Source organism: Bison bison, unplaced genomic scaffold (genome assembly GCF_000754665.1).
Source record: "Bison bison bison isolate TAMUID 2011002044 unplaced genomic scaffold, Bison_UMD1.0 scf7180017864485, whole genome shotgun sequence".
NCBI classification, from domain to species: domain Eukaryota; kingdom Metazoa; phylum Chordata; class Mammalia; order Artiodactyla; family Bovidae; genus Bison; species Bison bison.
In genome coordinates this window covers 6,056,037-6,077,164 of record NW_011495045.1, presented here as the reverse complement: position 1 = coordinate 6,077,164, position 21,128 = coordinate 6,056,037, and the positions used below count along the sequence as shown (strand labels likewise).

The 21,128-nt window shown below is 57.7% G+C and overlaps 1 protein-coding gene across 1 annotated transcript in view; it reads right to left on the bottom strand.

Moving 5' to 3' along the window:
• BIN1 (bridging integrator 1) overlaps positions 1 to 17,268 on the bottom strand; it is a 33,087-nt gene extending 15,819 nt beyond the window's left edge. The window contains 7 exon segments of the mRNA XM_010862934.1: positions 3,035 to 3,127; positions 3,849 to 3,956; positions 4,843 to 4,938; positions 5,626 to 5,720; positions 5,934 to 5,988; positions 11,659 to 11,739; positions 17,099 to 17,268. Coding sequence (XP_010861236.1) covers positions 3,035 to 3,127; positions 3,849 to 3,956; positions 4,843 to 4,938; positions 5,626 to 5,720; positions 5,934 to 5,988; positions 11,659 to 11,739; positions 17,099 to 17,143 — 573 coding nt within the window. The 5' untranslated portion in view covers positions 17,144 to 17,268.
• Between the last annotated feature and the right edge of the window lie 3,860 nt (positions 17,269 to 21,128).

Below are 21,128 nucleotides of genomic sequence, written 5' to 3'. Positions count from 1 at the left end.
TGGGCTGCTGGGCAGGGTGCCTGTGCCCCCTCCCAGGCCAGCCCGCGCCCTCCATGCCTGCACACACACACCAGTTGGTGGCACTAAGGCCCCATGGCAGAATCCTAGAAAGGCGGGAGCTGGGCGGAGGGCGGAGGTGAGTCACAGACCCCGGCCCCAGAAAGGGCTCTGCTGGCTCATTCTGGAGAGCGCTGCAGGAAATGGTGACTCAGGGGGGTGACTTGGATTCGGGGTCTGAGTCACAGCCCAGGAACGTGGTGGCCTCGCCCAGGAGAAAACTTCCCTCCAGCAGCCTCACGTTCTCAGGCCAGCTGGCCTGAACGCCACACTGCTGCAGAGCACACCAGAGCTGCCCGTCCCACTTAAGCCCACCCGGCTGTCCACGCAGCTACAGACACCGGGATCAGCCCAAGTCACATCCTATTCTTTCTGTGTCTGGCCCAGCCAGGATGACTAGGGAACCGGAGGAGAGAGGGGTCACCACGCTCCTGACTCCATCACCTTGAGGTTGTTGGAACTTGCTAGACTGAGCATGAGCGTCTCATCTAACTTTTTTAAAATCTCATTTAAAAATTAAAGGGAGTATAAGAAATCAAAGAAATGTCTCTAAATATGCATGCCTCTGGCCACACCTAGAATGGATTAGACCTGGGGTGCCCTCCAGGCCAGAAGCCAGATCATCCCTGTCTTAATTCTCTGAGAACCCCAGTGCCTGAAAGGGGCTACCACCCTCAAAACAGTGACTCCCACACTTCCAGACACCAGAGCCTCACACGTCACGTGTACTTCCCATTCAAGTGCCCACTGGCTGGTTCAAGTCCCACTTCCTCCAGGACACTGACCTCCCCGGCTTCCGTACCCATAGAGACCACCCCTCTGGTCCCCACGATGCTGGTCCTAACTCCTCGAGTGTACAAGCATGGCCAAGACGGTGTGGACGGCACAGCAGTTCACAGCTGGACACCAAGCTCTGTTCACAGAGCTCAGCAATGCTGCAAAGGGCAGGGTGGCTTTGTTTTAGAGTTCCTAGAAGTCAGGGCCTATCCTTTATTTCCTTTGAGTCACATTCTTCATATTCTGGCTCTTTCAGAAATACAAGGGGTGGCAGGAGGCGGGGGGAGAGCTGTCCCTTGCTGGGGAGACCTTGCAGCCCCCGTGGCTCCACTACACGCCTCCGCACACGGGGAACAGTGACAAAGTGATGCCCTTGCCATGCAGCCTGTCACCAGGGTCCTGCAGGCAGCTTTGGGGAGACCATGACACGTGTGGAGAGCAGCTTGGAACCAGACCAGGGAACACCCAGAGCTGGACAGCTCAGGAGAACACAGGCTCAGGAGCTGGTGCTGTCCCTCCAAAGTCAAGTCAGCCAGCAAAGGCGGCACAGGGCCCCAAGTACCCCAGCTCACTGCCAGCCAGTTGCCTGAAGGCTCCCCAGCCCCCGGCCAGGGGTGAGGCAGGGTGAGGAAGAAAGAAGAGAGGCTCAGATGAAAACTGGATCCAAATGGGAATGTAATTTGGCCAAAAGGCAAAACATCTGCCGTCCAACATCCAGAGACGAGATCCCGTGCCCTGGCTTCTCCTGCCAATCCTCCAGGGTGGGGGGTGAAGGTGGGGGATGGGACCCTCCCAGCTGGATCCCCAACCACACCCATCCCAGGAGCCCCAAATCGGCCATGGCCACCACCCTGGCCCCACAGTCTCCCAGGAGCTTATCCCACTGGACTAAAATGTTCACCTGGCATCCTCCCAAACCCATTTCAGGGAAAATTATGCAGAAATCCTGGCCCTGGGTCAGTGGCCCCATTATTCCCCCTCCAGCCCGAAGTCCTGAACTCTACAGGCGGGACAGGCCAGTCCCTCAGCACTCCCGCAGGCTGACCTAACCCAGGCCATCTCCCCTAGACCAGAAAGAGGTGGGGCTGTCACTCAGAGCCTCTAAAGTCAGCCCACAGCTCTGGCCTAAGAGAAATCAGGCAGCAGGGTGAATAAGAAATTGGGCCACAAGCCCCTCTCCACATCACAGGTATCCAATACATGTGAGTTGAAGATGATGAAATCAGAAGTGGCCCAGAAAACATGGGGCAGCTGCCTGGAGAGAAACCCAACCTCCTCAGTGGGGCCTGTCTCCTGCCCCCTCCCAGGACCACAAAGTGCTGCTACAGTCATGTCAGTGTCACTGACTGAGAACCATGAGGCTACCTCTCCCAGGGCACTGCTTCATGGTCCTTACCAGGACCCAGCCCACTCCTATTGCCAGGATAGTAGTATCACTTTGTGCAAAGAGCCTCCTCCAGGAAGCCCTCTGGGACCACTGTGATATAGACTGTTTGCCCTCCGTGGAATTCCCAAAGAGCCAGTCCTTTCGGCCCAGGTCTCAGTATCCCAGCCAGACTGAAGAGCCTTCTCAGCGTCCCCTCAGGGGCACCCTGGGGCCTACAGGTCCAAGGGTCACCATGACTCTGGCCAGTTGTGGCAGGACCACCCACAGGGACCCCCAGTCTAGGGAGCTAGGAGAATGACCCAGGCCTTGAGGTGGGTGAGCCCCAACTCAGTCACTAAATGGCTCTGGGAACTGGGCAGGAGATCCGGCCTCTCTGGACGGGTTTGTCTCCTCAGCAAACCCAGGTTAACCGCACAGTTCTTATGAGGTTTGAAGGACAATGCACTAAAGACACCACATCTGTCCCTGCAAGAGCCCTCACAGAGGACAAAGAGTCTGAGGCTTTCCTGGGCTCCTGGAGGCTAGGATTTCAGAGTCGGAGCCGGGACGACCAGAGGTCCAGGCGCTAGGACAGAGATGGCCATCCCAGGTTAACCGGAGCCCCAGCCCCCATCCACATCCTCCCTTTGAAAGCAGGAGGTCTCCCAGCAGAGACATTTGAAAACAGCCCTGCCTCCCAACCGGGGAAAGAGTCGAGCCCTCCCCAACCCCCCAGTGGGGCTGGGCAGACGGGCACCCAGCACCACCCAGCACCAAGGACAGGACGACAGACCAGAAGGCGCCAGCACGTGCAAGGTTAGAAGCCAGTGTCACCTGATTTCGGAGCAGGTTAGTTTGAGCTACGAGATGAGCCTGCAGTTTGCCTTGGCACCACTGGGGGGCAGCTTTCTCAAGCAGCGAGACAGGCTAGGGGTGGGGAGGGGAGGTCAAGGCCAAGGAGAGTAGAGAGAGAGGAGGGAGACGGGGAGAGAGAAACGACACAGACATTAAACACCACATCCAAACGTCTCCAGGGCAGTGACAGAGCCCTGCCACCCTCCAGAGGGCCAGCCCCCACAGCAGGTAAAGGCCCCTGAGGCTGAGAGAATTAAGGGGAGCCCCGAGGAAGGCGGAGAATTGGGTGAACTCCAGCTGCAAAGCAGAATATGAGAATCGTTAGCAAGGGCAGACAGACTCAGCAAGCAGCTCCTGCCCTGGGGGCACTCACTGCGGGGCAAATGTGGGTGCACCCCCCACCCCCACCCCGACCCGGCTTGTCCCAGCTGAGACAGGTTCACATTGGATCCGGTGATGGAATTCCACTCGGAGCACACCAGGCCAGGAGGGGCTGGGCCAGTGAAACCCAAGCCAGGCCTGCTCTCATCCTGGAAAGTGGCTTCAGGACAGGCGGAGGGGCCAGGCGGGGGCCCCACCCATTAGGCCCACGAGGCCTCCCACTCACTTGCCCTGGACCTGTGACCCGGAACTAGTCACCGGAGGTGAACCCCTCTGCAAAGGGGGCCGAGGACCCCTGCCCGCCAGGGCGCAGTGACAAGCCTGCAGAGGGGGTGGTGGACCAGCCCAGGAGGAAGGCACCCTGTGGAGACTCCCAAGGACTCTCCCCCAGCAGCCACACGGCCAGCCTTACCTTAGCAATTTTGGCTTCATCCTTCTTTTTGGCGGTTTGAAGGGACTCGTAATGGTGCCGGGCACTGTCGTAGTCCACCAGCTTCCGCCCACGCTTGGCAATGCGTGACTGAAGTATGGAAGGAGGAGGCAGCTGAACAGGGCCTGACGCCCATGCTGAGATGCTGACCCAGGCAAGGGGGACTGGATGAACCCGGAGGGCTTAGGGCTGCCGACCCCAGGCTCAGCAAGTCTGTCTCACAGATGCCCGAGACACTCGAGTGAACATTTCTGGCAGCAAAGAGCTCACCCCTTGAAGGCTTCTCTCCTCCTGAGCCACCCCACCAGCCTCCCTCCTGCACTCCCTGTAAAACTCCTTCAGGAGCCTTTGCACTGTGTGGCCGGGGGCCAGCATGGAGTGTGACCCCTCCAGAGGATCGGGCCCAGCACCACGGTCACTACCTGAGCTCTAGACAACTGTGCCTGTGTGTTGGGGGCACCTGGCCTCCCAGGTGCCTCCGTGGAGATCCTGACACACCGACCAGTCCTCAGTCCTAACTCACCTGGGCCCGGCAAAGGCAGCTGGCGTTTTGAACACACGCAGTCACACAGATACATCCAGATAAGAGGCGACGCACACAATGATACACACCTTCCCTTGCAAGCACAGAGTCTCATACAGGGCATACAACGCCAGGCCTTCCAGCCCCTTAATACACGTCGTCAGCCCTAGAGTCACTCCACAGTTACATGGCCCCACATGCACATGCTCCACGAGGTCTCTTTCCACAGCCCAGAGACCCACAGGTACAGGGTTTCCAGCTCAGAAAGGCCCAGGCCTGGGGACTGGAAGGCCAGCCTTAGAGGGAGCAGCCCCAGAGGATGAACTGGGAGGCGAAGGGGAGGCCTGCCTCCAGCCCTGGGCTGCCTGCATGCCCCCGCACCCCTCTCCCACTCCCGCCCCCCGACACAGGCTGCCAGGCCGCAGCAGGATGGAGGGCCAGAGCACCGCTCACCTTGATGTCAGGAAACTGGCCCAGGTATGTGTCCATGGTCAGCAGCGCCTGGTCCACCAGCTTCTGGTGGTAATCCATCCAGAGCAGGTCATTGTTCTGCAGAAGGCGAGAGCACAGGCGTGCACACTGGGGCGCTGGGCTGCAGCAGGGCCAGCTCCCCCTCCCGGGGACCCAGGGGCCAGCCCCGTCGCCCCACAGCTGGGTGGCACCTCAGAACCTCAGACTGGTGGTGGTGGTGGTGGCTTAGTCGCTAAGTCGTGTGCGACTCTTACAACCCCATGGACTATAGCCCACCAGGCTCCTCTGTCCATGGGATCCTCCAGGCAAAAATACTGGAGTGGGTAGCCATTCCCTTCTCCAGGGGGTCTTCCCGACCCAGGAATTGAACCCGGGTCTCCTGCATCACAGGCAGATTCTTTACCAACTGAGCGATGAGGGAAGCGCAACCTCATCTATAAAACAGGGTCACAAGTCCTGCCTTTTCACAAGGTGACCTTGAGGATGAGATACGCCCAGGGCTGGTGGGGTCGGGGAGGGAGGCTTCTGGAGCCAGGCGATGCAACTCAGAGAGGAGAGATGCCTCCAGACACCACAGGAAATGCATCTCAGCGTGACGTCTCAGAGGAGAAAATGACCCCCAGAGAGGGGCGGGGCCTTGCCCAAGAGCACCTGGCACGTGGGAACGGGAAGGGCTGTTCCCAGAGGGTGCAGGGTGCGATGGGCGGCCAGCTGAGGTCAGAGGCCCCTCAGGGCAAGGACCAAGGCCGCTGGGCCCACACTCACCTCAGCGATTTTGCCTGCTTCATCCCTGCCAGGCCAGTCGGGCTCGTACACCTCCTGCAGGCACTCGTTCAGCTTCTTGGAGGCCTCATGCATGGCTGGTGGGAAGACAGGCCACACTGCAGGCAGGGCTGGTGGCGGGGGAGGGGGCGCAGGGGCTACCCCTGCCCCACCCCTGAAGGCCCAGGAGGTGTGTGGACATACCTGGCAGCCCTGCTCCCTCCCAGCTTTGCATCCATCAGCTCCACCTGGGGAAGGCCCCGCTCGGTGTCCCAGGAAGCCCACCCGTCCAGGCCGGGCCTGCCCCTTACCTTTGACCGAGGCCAGGTAGGTCCGGAGGTCCTTCTGCAGGCGGGTGCCCTCGGTCTACAAAGAGAACGACAAGGAGAAGGGGAGGGCCTGGAGCACAGCCCACACCTGCCCCCTGCCTTCCGCATCCTGGGGACACCTGCCACGGATGGGCTGTCTACTGCAAAGCATCGGGTCTACGGGAGACCAGATAGGAAAACACCCTGGCTTTGGGGTATGGCGGCTACTGCCTCTCTGGCCACAGACACACACTGGGCTCCCACCTGGGGAGCCCTGTGCCTGAAGGGACATTCACCTTCTCTCCCAGGCACTGTTCTCAGCCCTGGAAGGAAGGCAGCAAGACAGGGACCCTCCACCCTGGACGAGACACTGGAGCACAGCCCGTGTGTAAGATGGGACCAGTGGGTGGCAAGCCTGCCCTCAGGCAACCATGAGCCAGGTGACCGACAAGCACAGGAAGATGATGGGGGTACAGGGACCACCCAGCACCTGGTCCTGAAAGCTTGGGTTCTGCCTGAGGCCAGCTGGCTCCCAGCGCATCCCACCGGAGATGGGGGGCCGGGGGCAGGCCTTTACAGGGTCAGGAGGGTTCTGATGGACAGAGGACGACCTGCTGGGGAGAGGAGAGACCCAGAAGGGGGGAGGCCTTTGAAAGGAGTGCAGAGAAGGGTGGGGTCGTGTCCAGGCTTCTCAGGACACCAGCCCTGTTGAGAGGGAAGATGCAGGGGAAAGGGGAAAGGGGGGAGTGGCCCAGGGAATGAAACCCTCGGAGCTGGGAGGGCAGCCCCAGGGGCTTCCTGGAGCAGTAGGGCCAGCAGAACGGTAAAACCATGGGCGCAGCCTCAACTCCCTCTGGCGTCAGCAGGAGGCAGGAGCAGGAAAGCTGAGCTCCAGGTGTGAGGACGGGTGAGCTGGCTGAGGCCAGCAAGGAAAGTCTGAGACTCCCGCCAGGGAGATGCTGAAGTTTCCAGAAGCCGTGTGGAATGCAGGAGATTCCACACACAGGCTGTGGGGCTGTGGAGACCCAGCTCTGTCTCTACTAGACACATGTGTTCAGGCACTTCAGTCGTGTCCAACTCTGTGCGACCCCATGGACTGTAGCCCGCCAGGCTCCTCTGTCAATGGAATTCTCCAGGCAAGAATACTGGAGTGGGGGCCCATTTCCTTCTACATACTAGACACGTAACCCTAAGAAAGTTACTGAACCTCTCGGAGCCTCAGTCTCCTCATCTGTCAACCGGGTCAAATGACCCTGGCCTGGGAGACCACAAGCACATGGGCATGGAGCACCTGCAGGGTGCCTGGCACATCGCAGGCACCGGGAGTGGCTTCACTGCGGCCGTGAAGAGCAGCCTCAGGAGGCGGGCTCTACCCTGGGCACCACGATGGGTGTGGAGGGGGACACAAGGGAGACCGGCTTCTGGAGGGCCGTGAGTAGCTGAGCCTGGGGCTGGCCTCCTGGGCCCCCGCCAGCCCATGCCTCAGGGACACCTTGTGTGGAAGTCTCGCTCTCTGAGGGAGACCTAAACAGACCACGGCAGCAAGCTGTAGTCCCGGAAGACCTGACGCCCCTACAGGGCTCCACCTGCCAGCCTGGAGCTCCTGCCTGAGACAGAAGTGGTCTCCACCCCTGCCAGTCAAACAACGCCCCTGCCGAGAGCAGGCCAGGACGCAGGCCCCAGGCATGGGCCCACCCCAGCACCCTCAAATCGCTCCTGTCCCCCTGCAAACCGGGCCCCTCCTCCTGGCCAGAGCCCTCTCCTCCTGGCCTGAAGTCCTCAGAGTTGGGGCACAGTTCCTCACTGGGGCCAGAACGTCCCACACATAGCCTCTCGACGCCACTGCGCCACCTGAGGAAAAGGAAGCTGAGAGGTTCCGAGACTTGCCCAGGATCACACTGGCACAGGGAGAGCTGGTGAGAACCTCCAAGTCCCGGGCACGTGGGCCCCAGTTTGCTGAATTGGTCTTGACAGGGCCAGGAACACAGGCAACTGCCTATTCGTTATGACAAATGCAGCAATGGGACAGCAGACACCACACAGAGAGGGTTCCAGGGCATCACGTTAAAAACGGAGACCCTCTCCCAGACTCCTTCAGTCCCCATGGAGTATACAACCCTGGCCACGTAGGAATCTCCCAAACATCCAAGTTCAAGGCGTGCTGATTAGAGTAGGAAACTAAGGCCAGCCCACAAGCACTCACACCTCCCTGGAAGCCCATCAGGGCCATGCGTGGTCCCGAGATGGGGGCAAGAGGAAGGGTCTACCCCACTCCCCATGTAGCCTCCCCAGTCTTAACAGTTAAGTGCTGTGGTGGTAGAGACAAGGATTTAAGTGTACCTATGATGCGATGCTCTTGTATTCATCCGATGTCAGAATCTTCCAGACCCAGCTTCTCTTCCCACCAAGCCTCATCAGCTTGCTCCCCTCCCCACTGTCCCCCAACATCTGTCTACAAGGCACCCAGAGAAAGGGGTCACCCACAGGGCGGGCTGCTGTGCTTGCCCAGGCTTCAGGCTGTACCAGGGCCCCTTGTGCTTCCCAAACAAGGCCACGCTGTGAGCAGGCACACTGGGCACAGATGTGCAAGGGCCGCCCGGGGCCCTGCCTCCCCTGTGCCAACTGCAGCTGGTCCCCAGTGTCGACGTCCCCCTCCCGGGGCTCCCAGCCAGCTGCTTCCTCAGGCGGCCCTGGCAGCAGGCTACCCTCCACCCTGGCTCTGAGAAACATCTCTCTGGAGGTCCCTGGGCTCTAACCATATGCCTTTCAGAGCAGCTGGGGGAAGGAGAAAGTTCTGGAGCCACTGCCCTCAGCCTGCTCTCCTGGCAGCCCAGGACTAACACCAGGTGTGGCCCCACAAGCCGGCCAGCAGGCACTCCACACCCCCCACACCTCCCTCCAAAGGCTATCCCCCAACTCCCTGACGTCAGCCCCCATCTTCCCAGGGAAGTGCTCCCTCCACCGACCCCTCTGGCTCCAGCTGGACTCGTGAACCTCTGTGGTCAGTGCCAGAGGATCTCCACGTGATAGCCAGGGATGCCCACTTGGAGGAGAGCCCTGGGTGGGCCCTGAAGAATAAGAAGGAACCAGACCTGCCCTATCTCATTGACAAATAGCAACTCTGAGCCCTGGGGAGCCAGGTCCAGGCGGTCCCCTAGGAGGAAAAGGCTGAGCCATCTGGAGGACCCAAGAATGGCTCCAAGGATCTGAGCTGGATTTAAAACACTTGGGTGGGTGAGAGTGTGAGTGAGCCCTCCAGGGCTTCACAAAGAGGACAGGGCCAGGGATGCCAGACCTGAAGCTGAGTGGGCCCAGAGGGGCTATGTAAACTGGGTCCCTGTGAAAGCAGGCGACAGCAAGGCGACCCAGCCCCTCTCCTAGGGCCCACCCCCAGAGGAAGGGGTGGGGGACTCGTGTCCTTGAAGCCCAAACTCCCCGCCATCCCTGGCCCCAACTGGCGCTGGCGCACTAGGCTTGGCGTTCCCAGAGGAAGAGCAGGGCTCCCCATGCTCAAGCTTCACTTCGCCTTTCCCAGGGCTCCTCACACCCCGCAGCTTTCTGAATTCACTTCCCTGAGAAGAGTGATCCTCACTTAGTGACCCCACCCCCAGGCCCCAGTCACCCCCACACACCAATCAAATCCAGAACTGTCCAGCTGCCCTAACTCCTAAGGGAGGGTTACCCTGAACCTCAAACGAGACCTCATATTTGCCCACTCCTGCTTCTACCCTCGGCCCCTGAGAAGCTGACCACACCACCCAATCTGTGGGCAGACAGAGCACCAGCTCAAATGACCACCCATATCCACAGCCAGGGAGCCAAAAGCACTGGCTATCTTTAGCCCTAGCCTCACTCCCCAGCCGCTCTGGGCAAGGATCAGTGACTGCCTGCCAAAAGCCAGGGAGCCAGAGGGGACTTCAGTGTTCTTCTTCAAGCCTCCACTTTGAAGGTGAGAAAACCGAGGCCCAAGGGGCGAGCGGTCACCCAGAGCCAAACAAGCCATCTCTGCTATGGGCTTTGAAACACCTCCCATTACTGGCCTCGGGGGACAAGCAGCCATGGGGGCTCCCAACCCTGCTCTGAGGAACCCCTCAGTTGAGCCTCTCTGGCAGGTGAGGGTGACTTGGCCCTGGGCCCTCTCCCAGCACGCACACTTGCCCTATCCCAGCATGCCCTCTGATCCTCTCCCAGCATGCTCCCCGGCCTTCTCCCAGCATGCTCCCTGGCCCTCCCCCAGCATGCTCCCAGCCTTCCTACCATCATGCTCCCCGGCCTTCTACCATCATGCTCCCTGGCCCTCTCCCAGCATGCTCCCCAGCCCTTTCCCAGTATGTTCCCCGGTCCTCTCCCAGCATGCTCCCTGGCCTTCTCCCAGCATGCTCCTCATCCCTCTCCCAGCATGCTCCCCGTCCCTCTCCCAGCATGCTCCCCGGCCTTCTCCCAGCATGCTCCCTGGCCCTCTCCCAGCATGCTCCCTGGCCTTCTCCCATCATGCTCCCTGGCCCTCTCCCAACTGCTCCCAGCCACGGGCCAGTGAGCTGTCAGAGTTTTTCAAAGGAGGCCCCTTCTCCCAGAGGTTCCCTTCCAGCCACAGAAGCATTGGTGGGTATCTTCTGTGCTTTCTGAGGCCTCAGATGTGGACCAGGAGTAGGAAGAGGCCTGGTCCCTCCCAGCCCCCAGTCTAGGCCCACCAGCCCCTTTCCTAGCAAAGCTTAGATCTTGACCTCATTGCCAACACCCATGCCCACTCCTGTGGCCTCTTCTGGCCTCCATTCCTGTCTGTCACTCACTGGGACTGGTTTGCAGAAGCCACAGAGCCATGGCCCAGCTCTCTGTCCCTGCTTCCTTGGCCTTTCCCAGGGAGGAGAGAATCACCAGAGTCATTTCACTCCCAACTTCTACTATCTTCAGATACAGTCACCAAAGTGGCTTATTCTAGACTTAGCAGATCTGAGGGGGGAATGTCTCGAGCACAACCCAGTCAAGGTATTTAGGGCCCTTTGGGGTCAGGACATCCTCCCTTGGATAAAACCACTGCCCCCCAGGCTGTCCACATAATTAAGGCCCTTCTGTCACCAGCCCTTGGTCTATAAAAGAAAATGCTAAGGATGTCCTTTAATTCATTTGCAGTTTTTAGAACCAGAGAAGTATGGGTCTGAATCCACTCCCAAAGCTGGATGGCCTTGGGCAGATTACCCAACTTCTCTAAGCCTCAACTGCTTCATCTACGAAAGGGGAGCAGTGATACCAGTTGCCTTACAGGGGTGTCGGAGGGATCCACAAGCCATCTACAAATGGCCCGGCCTGGAGCCCACCACTCAGCCAGGCACAGTCGACACTCAGCGGGTACCCAATCAAACCCAGTCTGCTCCGCTCCCGTATTAAATCTTGCAGATACCACTCTCCTCACAGGACACTTCTAGAGAGCCCACCTGCCTCGACACTGAAGGTTGCCCAGAATCTGGCCGTGATCTAACACTCACTCCCACTCCCACCCCGCCCCACCTTACATCTTACCTAAAGTAAACCCCCACACTCCCCCTCTTCCCCTAGTCCATAGCCAGTGCCAGTGCCCCCTCCTCCAAGAAGTCTTCCATGACATGCCAGCCCACACTAATCCCTTCTCAAGCTCTTCTACTCCACAAATTCAGCTCTTGACATTTTCCACCTGGCAGGCACAGTTCCGTTTTTCACAAGCTCCCGAAGGCCAAGGGCCACCCATACTCACCAGCTGCTTGTTGAAATTCTGGACACACTGTTCAAACTGCTCATCCTTCGTCTCATCCGCCTTCCCCAGTTTCTGGAGGACCTTCCAAGGCAGAGGGAGAAGGGAAGAATGTTACACTGAGAAGGAAAGTAGCCAAACCAAGAGCACCAGATCATCAATACCACAGACTCCTCTCCACCCCAGCAGGGTTCTGGGAGGGCCATGGCCAGGATCACCCAGCCCAGGCCACCAGGACCACCAGAGGTCTTGTGGTTGCTGTGACCCCCAAGGGCCTGAGGGACTGAGATCTCTCCCTCCTCTTCTCAGGGCTCACCCATCTGTCAAGAGGAGGAGCTTAGGACAGGCTTGCTGTAGTGACAGAAACCAGGAGTACGAGGGGTTGGGTGCCCCTCCCAGCTGATATCACACCGCAGCCCTGGCTGCTACACCCCAACCTGGCAACTGAAAAGTGAGCCAAACACCAGGGGGCCGGCGGGGGTGGCCCCACCTCCCCACAGGACTCCATTTCTTGGGCCCACTGCTCACAAATCCTAGAGGGAGGGGCAGGGAGGTAATCACTCCAGGACCAGGAGGGAAGGGAGGGCTGGCGGAGGGTCAGGCTCTTGCTGTCACTAGGAGTCAGCTTCCAATCTGCCTAGATTTCCAGTTGAGACCCATTCTAGCCCGTATCTAGACGCCCTCCCACTCCTGTAACTGACACCAGCACACACACATTCATGCACACAGAGGCACCCAAAAGCACGTACACACGGGCTCACAGACACACACCCTATTCCTGACATCTCAGAGGCTGACTCTCCCCTCGATGAGTCACGGCTGTCCCTTCTTGGCGGTGTCAAAGAGAAGTGGCAGGCACAGGTGGGGAGATGGATGGATGAAGGCAGAGAGAGACCCAAAGTCTGGAGAGGGAGAAAGCTCTAGAAAAAGAAGAAAGTGGACCAGGAGCCTGAAAGCCCTAAGCTGAAGGGCTGGCCCACCAGGTTCTCCCAGACTCCCATCTCCCAGCTCCCGCTGCCTCCAACTCCAGAGTTCTCTATGGTTAGAAAGAGAGGGAGTTCAAGAAGCAAGGATGGGTGAGGGCAATAGGGGAAGAGCAGAGAAAAATAAGAGATGGGGTACAGATTAGGCAGAGAGAGGGTGAGGTGTGCAGGGAGAGAGGGAGGCAGAGGCTCCCCTCCACAGGCCTGGGCAGGCACCTCCACAGGAAGCAGAAGGAACAACATGGAGATGATGGTCAGCAGAGAGTGACCAAAACCCAACAAGAATAAGAAGGAAGCACATGGCTCTGGTTAGGGGTGGCAGGTGGAGGAGAAAAACAGGTGAGCTCCCAGAAGGGATGAGCTCAGATGGGGTTGAAACACGAGGTCAGGGTCCTGGACCGAGGGATGCCCGGTCTCAGAACAGAGCCTAGACCCTCCCAAACCCCGACTGACCCTAGGGTGGCCTGCACTGCCCTGCTCCCCCTCCCCCATCTGCCCAGGAGCCACAGCGAGGCCAGTCAGCTCTCTGACTCTCTCTCTCATCGTGTAATGAATTTGGCCATCTCTTGCCAGGCACTTGCTCTGTGCCCTTGGCATCTCTACTGGGGAAGCAGATCGATCAGACAAGGGTCCAGTCCCAAGACAGAGGGAAGTACATGAGACTGTGGGAGCCCAGGATGGAGATCCTATCCAGCCTGGGTAATCAAGGAAAACTTCCTGGGAGAAGTGGCAGCTCAGACTGAGAGGAGTGCTGGCAGCAGGAGGACCAGAAAGATGAGGTCCATTGTTAGGGAATTTTAAGACGCTCAAGGTGACTCGAGGTCGCACAGGAGGGAGAGGGAAGGCGGTGGGGAGCAGTGCACATTGGGGAGCGGCCCCCAGTAACCCTGTCAGGACACTGTCCATCAGGCAAGGGCAACTGGATGCCAAGTGTGGCAGTGAACTGAGGAGAAAAGCAAAACCAAACCACCATGAGCAAGAAAACGGGCACTTCCCTCAATCTGGGCTCCCCCTTCCCTTGGCAGCCACATCCGGCCGGCCCCATGGGAACAGGGTGGAGCTTCGGGGGTGCCTGGCCCACCTGACACTGGGCACGGGCAGGTGACTCACCCCCGTCCACGCCAAGCAGAGAAATGGACCACCAGGCGGGAAAGAACTTCCAAAAGCTAGCACGGCCCACCGGAGCAAACCAGAGGCTCCTAGGGAGCAGAGCCCGGCCGGCCTTCAGGCAGGGGGACTGGGAGTGACGCTATCTGCCCACTGCCTCTCCTTCTCCCTGCGGAGATGCTCACGATCAGCGGAGCTGCCAGTCCCCTCCCCGCCATCGGGGTCCCGAGGAGGCCAAGGCCCCAGATATCCACACCTGGCTCCAGGCATCAAACACAGCCGCGTGGCTCACCAGCCAGCGGTACCTACCAGTGAGACCTTCAGGCCTTGAGAAAGAGGCCAGCCATGGTGACATGCCAGGCAGTGAGAAGAACCCTGAGAAAAGGAACTCTTACTGTCTCTCTGAATCTAAAGCACCTTGTCAAGAAACAGAACATTAGCGTCCACCTTAAGGCTCACGTGAAACATGTCTCCACATCTAGCCCATAACAGGTACTCAAGTACAGGGCTTTCAGAGCTGTCTTTACACAGCTGAGGGCTGGGCCTGACATGAACCCACCCTCCTAGTCCATACGGATGGCATCCCAAGATGCCAGACAGAAGGCAAGTATGCACACTCTGTACTCGAATACATAGGCAGGCAGGTGCACACAGCCAACTCCTGTTTATCCTTCAAAACCTTGCTCAGGCGACATGTCCTCTGAAGCTGCCCTCTCCGTCCTCCCCCGACTCTACCACTTAGGGCCTGGGACCAGCTCTCCTCATTGCCTGGGGGTCTGCCTCTGGCCCCACCCAAGCCTGCACAGCCTGAGGTCAAGGACAGTGTCCAGCCTTCCTGCGTCCCCAGCTCACTGACAGGGCTAAGCACAGGGTCAACACACAACACGTTCTCATCTGAGCTGTGAACTTTGAGGTCAGAGTCACAACCTAGAACAAAACAGCCCGTCTCTCAGTTTCCTGTTACGTAAAATGAGAGGGTCTATATGGAGAACCGAGAAGGCAATGGCAACCCGCTCCAGTACTCTTGCCTGGGGAATCCCATGGTTGGAGGAGCCTGGTGGGCTGCAGTCCATGGGGTCGCGAAGAGTTGGACATGACTGAGCAACCTCACTTTCACTTTTCACTTTCATGCACTGGAGAAAGAAATGCAACCCACTCCAGTATGCTTGCCTGGAGAATCCCAGGGCGGGGAGCCTGGTGGGCGGCTGTCTATGGAGTGGCACAGAGTCGGACACGACTGACGTGACTTAGCAGCAGCAGCATATGGAGAATACTTGACCTGACACGCAGAGAGCTCACCATGAAGGTAGCCATTAGGATCAGGGGTTAGAACTGGCATTCACACGAATCTGAGGTCTGGTCTCAGAATCTGGGGAAGCAGTTGGCTCCAGTGGGTCCCACTGGGCCCTGCAGGATGCTGCAGAGGGGGATGACCAGCACGGCTCTGCGTGAGCTCCAGCCAGCTGCTCACCTCGCCTCTGATAGCTCAGTGCCCGCCTGTGCCACAGCACATGGAGGCTCAGGCCTTGTCTCCTCCTCACTGTACCTGCCTCGCTCCACAGAAAGGAGGACGAGGGCACACACCCTGGGGCCCTGTCCTTGGGGGAAGCCCCCAATGTGGCTACAGGGGGGAACAAGCTGGGCACCACCCACCCCAGGACAGAGACCGGGACTAAACTTGGCGCAGTGAAACTCCACAGCCCTGACGGCTACCTGTTTCCCACCCTCCGGAGCACGGCTCCTGCTGCACCCCAGACACTGGGAAAGAGGCCCTTCCCACTGGCCCCTGGGGCACCTGGACCCCACCGTATCCTGCCCTGCCACCCAACAGCTGCTGAGCCCTGCCCAATCTGTCCCCACACTCAGAGACCGCAAGGCAGCTCTGTCCAGCCGCCACCAGTGCCCTCGCCTGGGACACACACACATGATCAGAGCCCTCTCCATGCCAAGAGGGGAGCCCTGGCCACAGGCCTGGGGGACACAGAGGTCACACTCAGTGCGTGGGGCCACCCTGCGTGGAGCTCAGCCAGCCACTGCGAGCAGCGGGCGGGCCACCGGGGTTCAGAGGATGCCTGATGGCTGAGCCAGGTATTGGAGAATGGGCAGGAGTCAGGTGAGGAGGGGGCCTGGAGGCAGTCAGGCTTCCCAATCCCTGCCTGAGGCTACAGAGATCTGTGGTGGGGGCGGGGGCGGGGGCAGCAGACACCCCTATGTCACACTAATCTCGCATGTCTCCCTTGTAATAAACAAAGGGACAATGTGACAATGTGACAGAGGACAGGTCACAGCCCCACCACACCAAGGTGGGAGTTGCTCAGCCCAAGCTCAGCGCAGTCCGGGAAGCTTTATCGGTGGCCCTGCTCCTCTCATCACATCCTCAGTGCAGCCACGGACGAGAGGGGCTGAAAACCTCGGTAGGACCAATCCCCAGCAGGGCCGAGTGAGGGGAGCTGGTGGCAGAATGAGCCTCCTCCTGACAGCATCTGCAGGTCGGCCTGTCAGAGCCTGGGCTGTGACTCAGGCGGGGCAGGAGGCCCGCAGGACACGGCTGAGCACCTCTGAGTACCAGGGCTCAGGGACAGCTTCCTGCCTGCCCCTCCCCAGCCTCTCACAGCCCAGAGGCCTCGGTTGAGGGGTCTTCCCAGGCCCGCTCCTCTGCTCCTGGCCAGCCAGTGAGCCAGGGGACAGGCCACCCATGGTGACAGCCTCCACACAGCTGGGCCGCGCACCCAGCCACCAAACCCAGAAAGGGTGCCCAGGGCCAGTGTCCTTCAAAACAGGAGCAAGTTATCACTCACTGCTGACCCAGCATAGCACTTTACAGGCCCCACACACTCCTCCTCCCAGCTGCAGTCTCTACCTTCGTGGGACAGATGGCAGGCAAATCAAGACACCTAGGGCCTCACACTCAGGAGCAGGCAAAGGGCTTCTCCCAAGCTCCAGACTGGAAGAAGGGCACCCAAACTGGAGGTGGGGGGGGCACCCAGCAGACCTGGCCCTCTCCACGCCACCCCAGCTGGGCCAGCAAGGGCAGGGGAGCACGCCCATAGGCCCTTACCCCTAGGCTGACCCCAGGAGCCCTCTGGGACCCCTCTTTCTCCCCAGAGCGTGGCCAGCCCTGTGTGGGAACACATGCCCACATCTGAGCATGTGGCACAAAGTAAGAATAAGCACTTTCTAGAAGCCAAGGTTGGGGAGAAGAGCGGAGCCCGGAGGCCCAGGAGGGAAACCCCGGACAGGAAAAGCTCTTCTAGCAACCAGCAGAGATGAAGGACCACCCCCATCCAGAGCATCCCCAGCACCCCCATCCACCCTCTCTCTCACACACACACAGACAGGTCCCCGGCACCCACCACCCAGCGGCCGAGACCCCAGGGGGCCTTCACCTTCCTCATCATCTCCCAGCACCCCAAGGTCACGGCCTCAGTGGAGGTTGGTCGCAGAACGAGCTGCGCCGGGCGGCTGGGCGTCACTATCGTACTTCCTCCTCCCCTGCCGACACCAGAGCCTGCGGTCGGGACCACAGCAACAGGATGCACGCCCTCACAGAGGCTCCCAGGTGGGCAGGGGCACACAGACACACAGGCCGTCTGGGTGACGGGTGGGCAGGTGGAAGGCTCGCCTTTCCCACGGGTCACACAGCTGGGATCCCTGTGAAGGGAGACACCTCAAGAGGCAAGAGGGGCCATCCGAATTGGACCAAAGGCCGCCTGGTGACCGGAGCTGTCCCCTCCTGGTAGACATGCCAGGGTAGGGCACTCCGCCCCGACTGCCCACAGCCTCAGGGTCTCTGGCTCACTCCCTGACATCTGAGGGGTCCCCCTGTCTCCTGCCCACCGGCTCAACCCTCCCGCCCACACACAGTATCAGCCATGCCCCAGAGCTATGCTCGCAGCTGGCCTCACAGTCCTCCTGCCCAGATGGTGCCCAAGGCACCTGGCCCCCATGATGGACACTCGGTCCCACACTCCTCCCAGCTTCCCAATAACCCAGGAGCCAAGTGGGCAGGGCCTCAGCAGAGCCAGGAGAGAGTGGGGAGGGGTAAGCCCCAGCCCACCAGGCACTGCCACATTGCATAGGCCCCCTCCCCAACTTCTAGTCTGAAATATAAACCCTATAAACCGCAAAAGAAGTTGAAAGAATAGTACGATAGACTGCCATCTGTCCTTCCCTCAACTCACCAATTGTCACCATGAGGCCACCTTTCCTTTCTCTCTTTCTCTCTATTTAAATAGTTTGGTTCGTTTGTTCATATGTTAGCCCAACCCCTGGAAAGGAGCTGCAGACATCACGACCCTTTAACCCAGTCCTTCACCCCTAACTACTTTGGCACATTTCCAAAGAATAAGAATATTCTCCTAAACCCCCGTAATACCAGAGAACAGCCAGTGTTCACTCTTAACTTATTACTATTATCCAGCACATGTCCATGTGCAAACATGCCTAGTTGTCCCCTGCATCTCCCTTATGTTTGGGTTATTTGCTTTTTGATCTGGGATCCAAATGTGGTTTACACACTGTTTTTTTAATTGAAATATAGTTGATTCAATCCTAAAGGAAATCAATCCTGAATTTTCATTTGAAAGACTGATGCTGAAGCTGTAGCTCCAATACTTTGGCCACCTGATGCGAAGAGCCGACTCATTAGAAAAGACTCTGATGATGGGAGAGATTGAGGGCAGGAGGAGAAGGAAACGACAGAGGACGAGATGGTTGGATGGCATCACTGATTCAATGCACATGAGTTGAGTAAGCTCCGGGAGATGGTGAAGGACAGGAGCCTGGCGTGCCGCAGTCCATGGGGTTGCAAAGAGTTGGACACGACTGAGCTACTGAACAACACAAATAGTTGATTTACAATGTTGAGTTAGTTTCTGCTGTACAGTAAAGTGATTCAGTTATACATATATATATGATCCAGTATATATATATACGGAGAAGGCAATGGCACCCCACTCCAGTACTCTTGCCTGCAAAATCCCATGGACGGAGGAGCCTGGTAGGCTGCAGTCCATGGGGTCGCTAGGAGTCGGACACGACTGTTTAACTTTCAAGTAGACAACCTGAGCGACTTCACTTTCACTTTTCACTTTCATGCATTGGAGAAGGAAATGGCAAGCCACTCCAGTGTTCTTGCCTGGAGAATCCCAGGGACGGGGGAGCCTGGTGGGCTGCCGTCTCTGGGGTCACACAGAGTCGGACACGACTGAAGCGACTTAGCAGTATATATATATATATGATTCGGTATATATATGTATATGATTCAGTGTATATATATACACACATGTGTTTCGGTATATATATACATGATTCAGTATATATACACACATACACGCACACACACACATTCCTTTTCATACTCTTTTCCATTCTGGTTTATCATGACATATTGTGTAGAGTTCCTTGTGCTATTCGTGCATGCATGCATGCTCAGTCTCTTCAGTCGCGTCTGCCTCTGTGCGATCCCATGGACTGTACCCCACCAGGCTCCTCCATCCCTGGGATTCTCCAGGCAAGAGTACTGGACTGAGTTGCCACGTCCTTCTCCAGGCAATCATCCCAACCCAGGGATAAACTTGCATCTTTTGTGGCTCCTCCATTCCAGGCAGATTCTTTACCCACTGAGGGATGGCCCTCCGCTATACAGTAGGATCTTATTGTTTACTTATTCTATATATAATAGCTGGCCTGCTAACCCCGAGCTCCCGGTGGATCGCCCCCTCATGCCCCTCAGCCTCGGAGCCACGAGTTTGTTCTCTGAGTCTGTTTCTGTCTCACAGGTGGGTTCGTTTGTGTCGTATTTCACATCCCATACGGGTGATGTCACACGGTATCTAGCTTTCTCTTTCTGACTTACTTCACTTAGCATGCACACTGCATTGGGTTGTGTGTCTCCCGTCTTCTCTAATCCAGAACGTTTCCCCACACCTATTCACTGTGCATATTTGTTTCTCTTTCATGGTGCTGACACTTTTTATTGGACCATAGTTGATTTACAATGTTGTGTTAGTTTCAGGTGTACAGCAAAGGGATTCGGTTGTAAGATATATATATATATTCTTGCTCAGACTCTTTTCCCTTATAGGTTATTACAAAATATTGAGTATCGGACCCTGTGCCAAACAGACATTTTCTTTAAGCATGCAAACCAGTCCCGTGGAGCATGACCTACACTCTAGGTTCATCTGCTCACTTCCTCGTGATTGAGTCCAGATTAAACATTGTTTTGGCAAGCATACTTCAGAGGCAACGTGTCCTTCAACAGCAACACCTCGGGGCGTCTCCTGCTTCCGGTGCTGAGCTTGACCACATGCACAGGTTGGGCAGTGTTTGCCAGACCTCTGGTGTGACTAAGGTGACTTTTCTCTAGGTAACTAACCAGTCATCTGAGGGTCGATATATCATCCCTGCATAAATGTTTACAGCCCATAACTTTTTACCTGATGCCTTTATGTCCATTTAATACTCTACCACTCAAAGTGGGGTCCATGAACCAACAGCATCACAGCCCTTTGGTAATCTGGTAGAAATGCAGAATTTCAGGCTCTGCCCTGGAACTGCTGGATTTGACAATGCATTTTGACAAGACCCCTTATGCCCTATGTGCAAATGAAAGTCTGAGAGGCTCTGCATCTCTCATCTTTGCCGGGACTAACTGTTACCGAGGGCTTCTACCCTCCTCCGTATTACCTGGTGTTCTATACAGGTCATGTCTTTATAGGGACATCATTACGGACTCTCGCCTCCATTTTGCATTCAATGTTTTATAGTCTATTACTATCATTATTCTTTCTGATGTTCTAACTGTCCTAAATTTGGCCAGTGGGAGCCTGAGGACGTGTCTCCACTAGTCTTTGGGCATGTCCTTGTTTCCTGACACTGTGAGATGCTCCAGGCTCAGGGGGGTATGTAGGGGGTATTGTAGGCCCTGGGCCTACAATCAGCCATTTCTCAAAGAAGCCTGGGTTCCCTTTAAGGAGAGGTGTGTTCACTGCTTCTGGGCGTCCTATTCCTGGTCCTTTCTTGCCAATTTCATGCCTGGCCTCCTCTAAGTATTCTCACCCCTACTTTAGAGATGAGAAAAGGAAGGAATTTGGCCACAGCTCGACCCCAGGAGAGTCTGGTAGCTTTGTGGTTGCCGAGCAAGTGCGGCTCAGATCTCATCTGCTGTGGCAAGGGGGCTGGACTCAGGGCCCTAGCAGCTGCCCTCTGGGTCCGTCACTGTGTCATGGTTGAGGCCACACCGCCTGCTCACTGACCCCTGGGGATGCAGAGGCGCCTCTGGCCCAGGCGGCTGGCCTGGCTGACCCGTTCTGGGCACTAAGCTGCAGTCTGGGTCCCTGGGCCTCTTCCTCCAGCAGGCTTTGGCACCCATATTTTGAG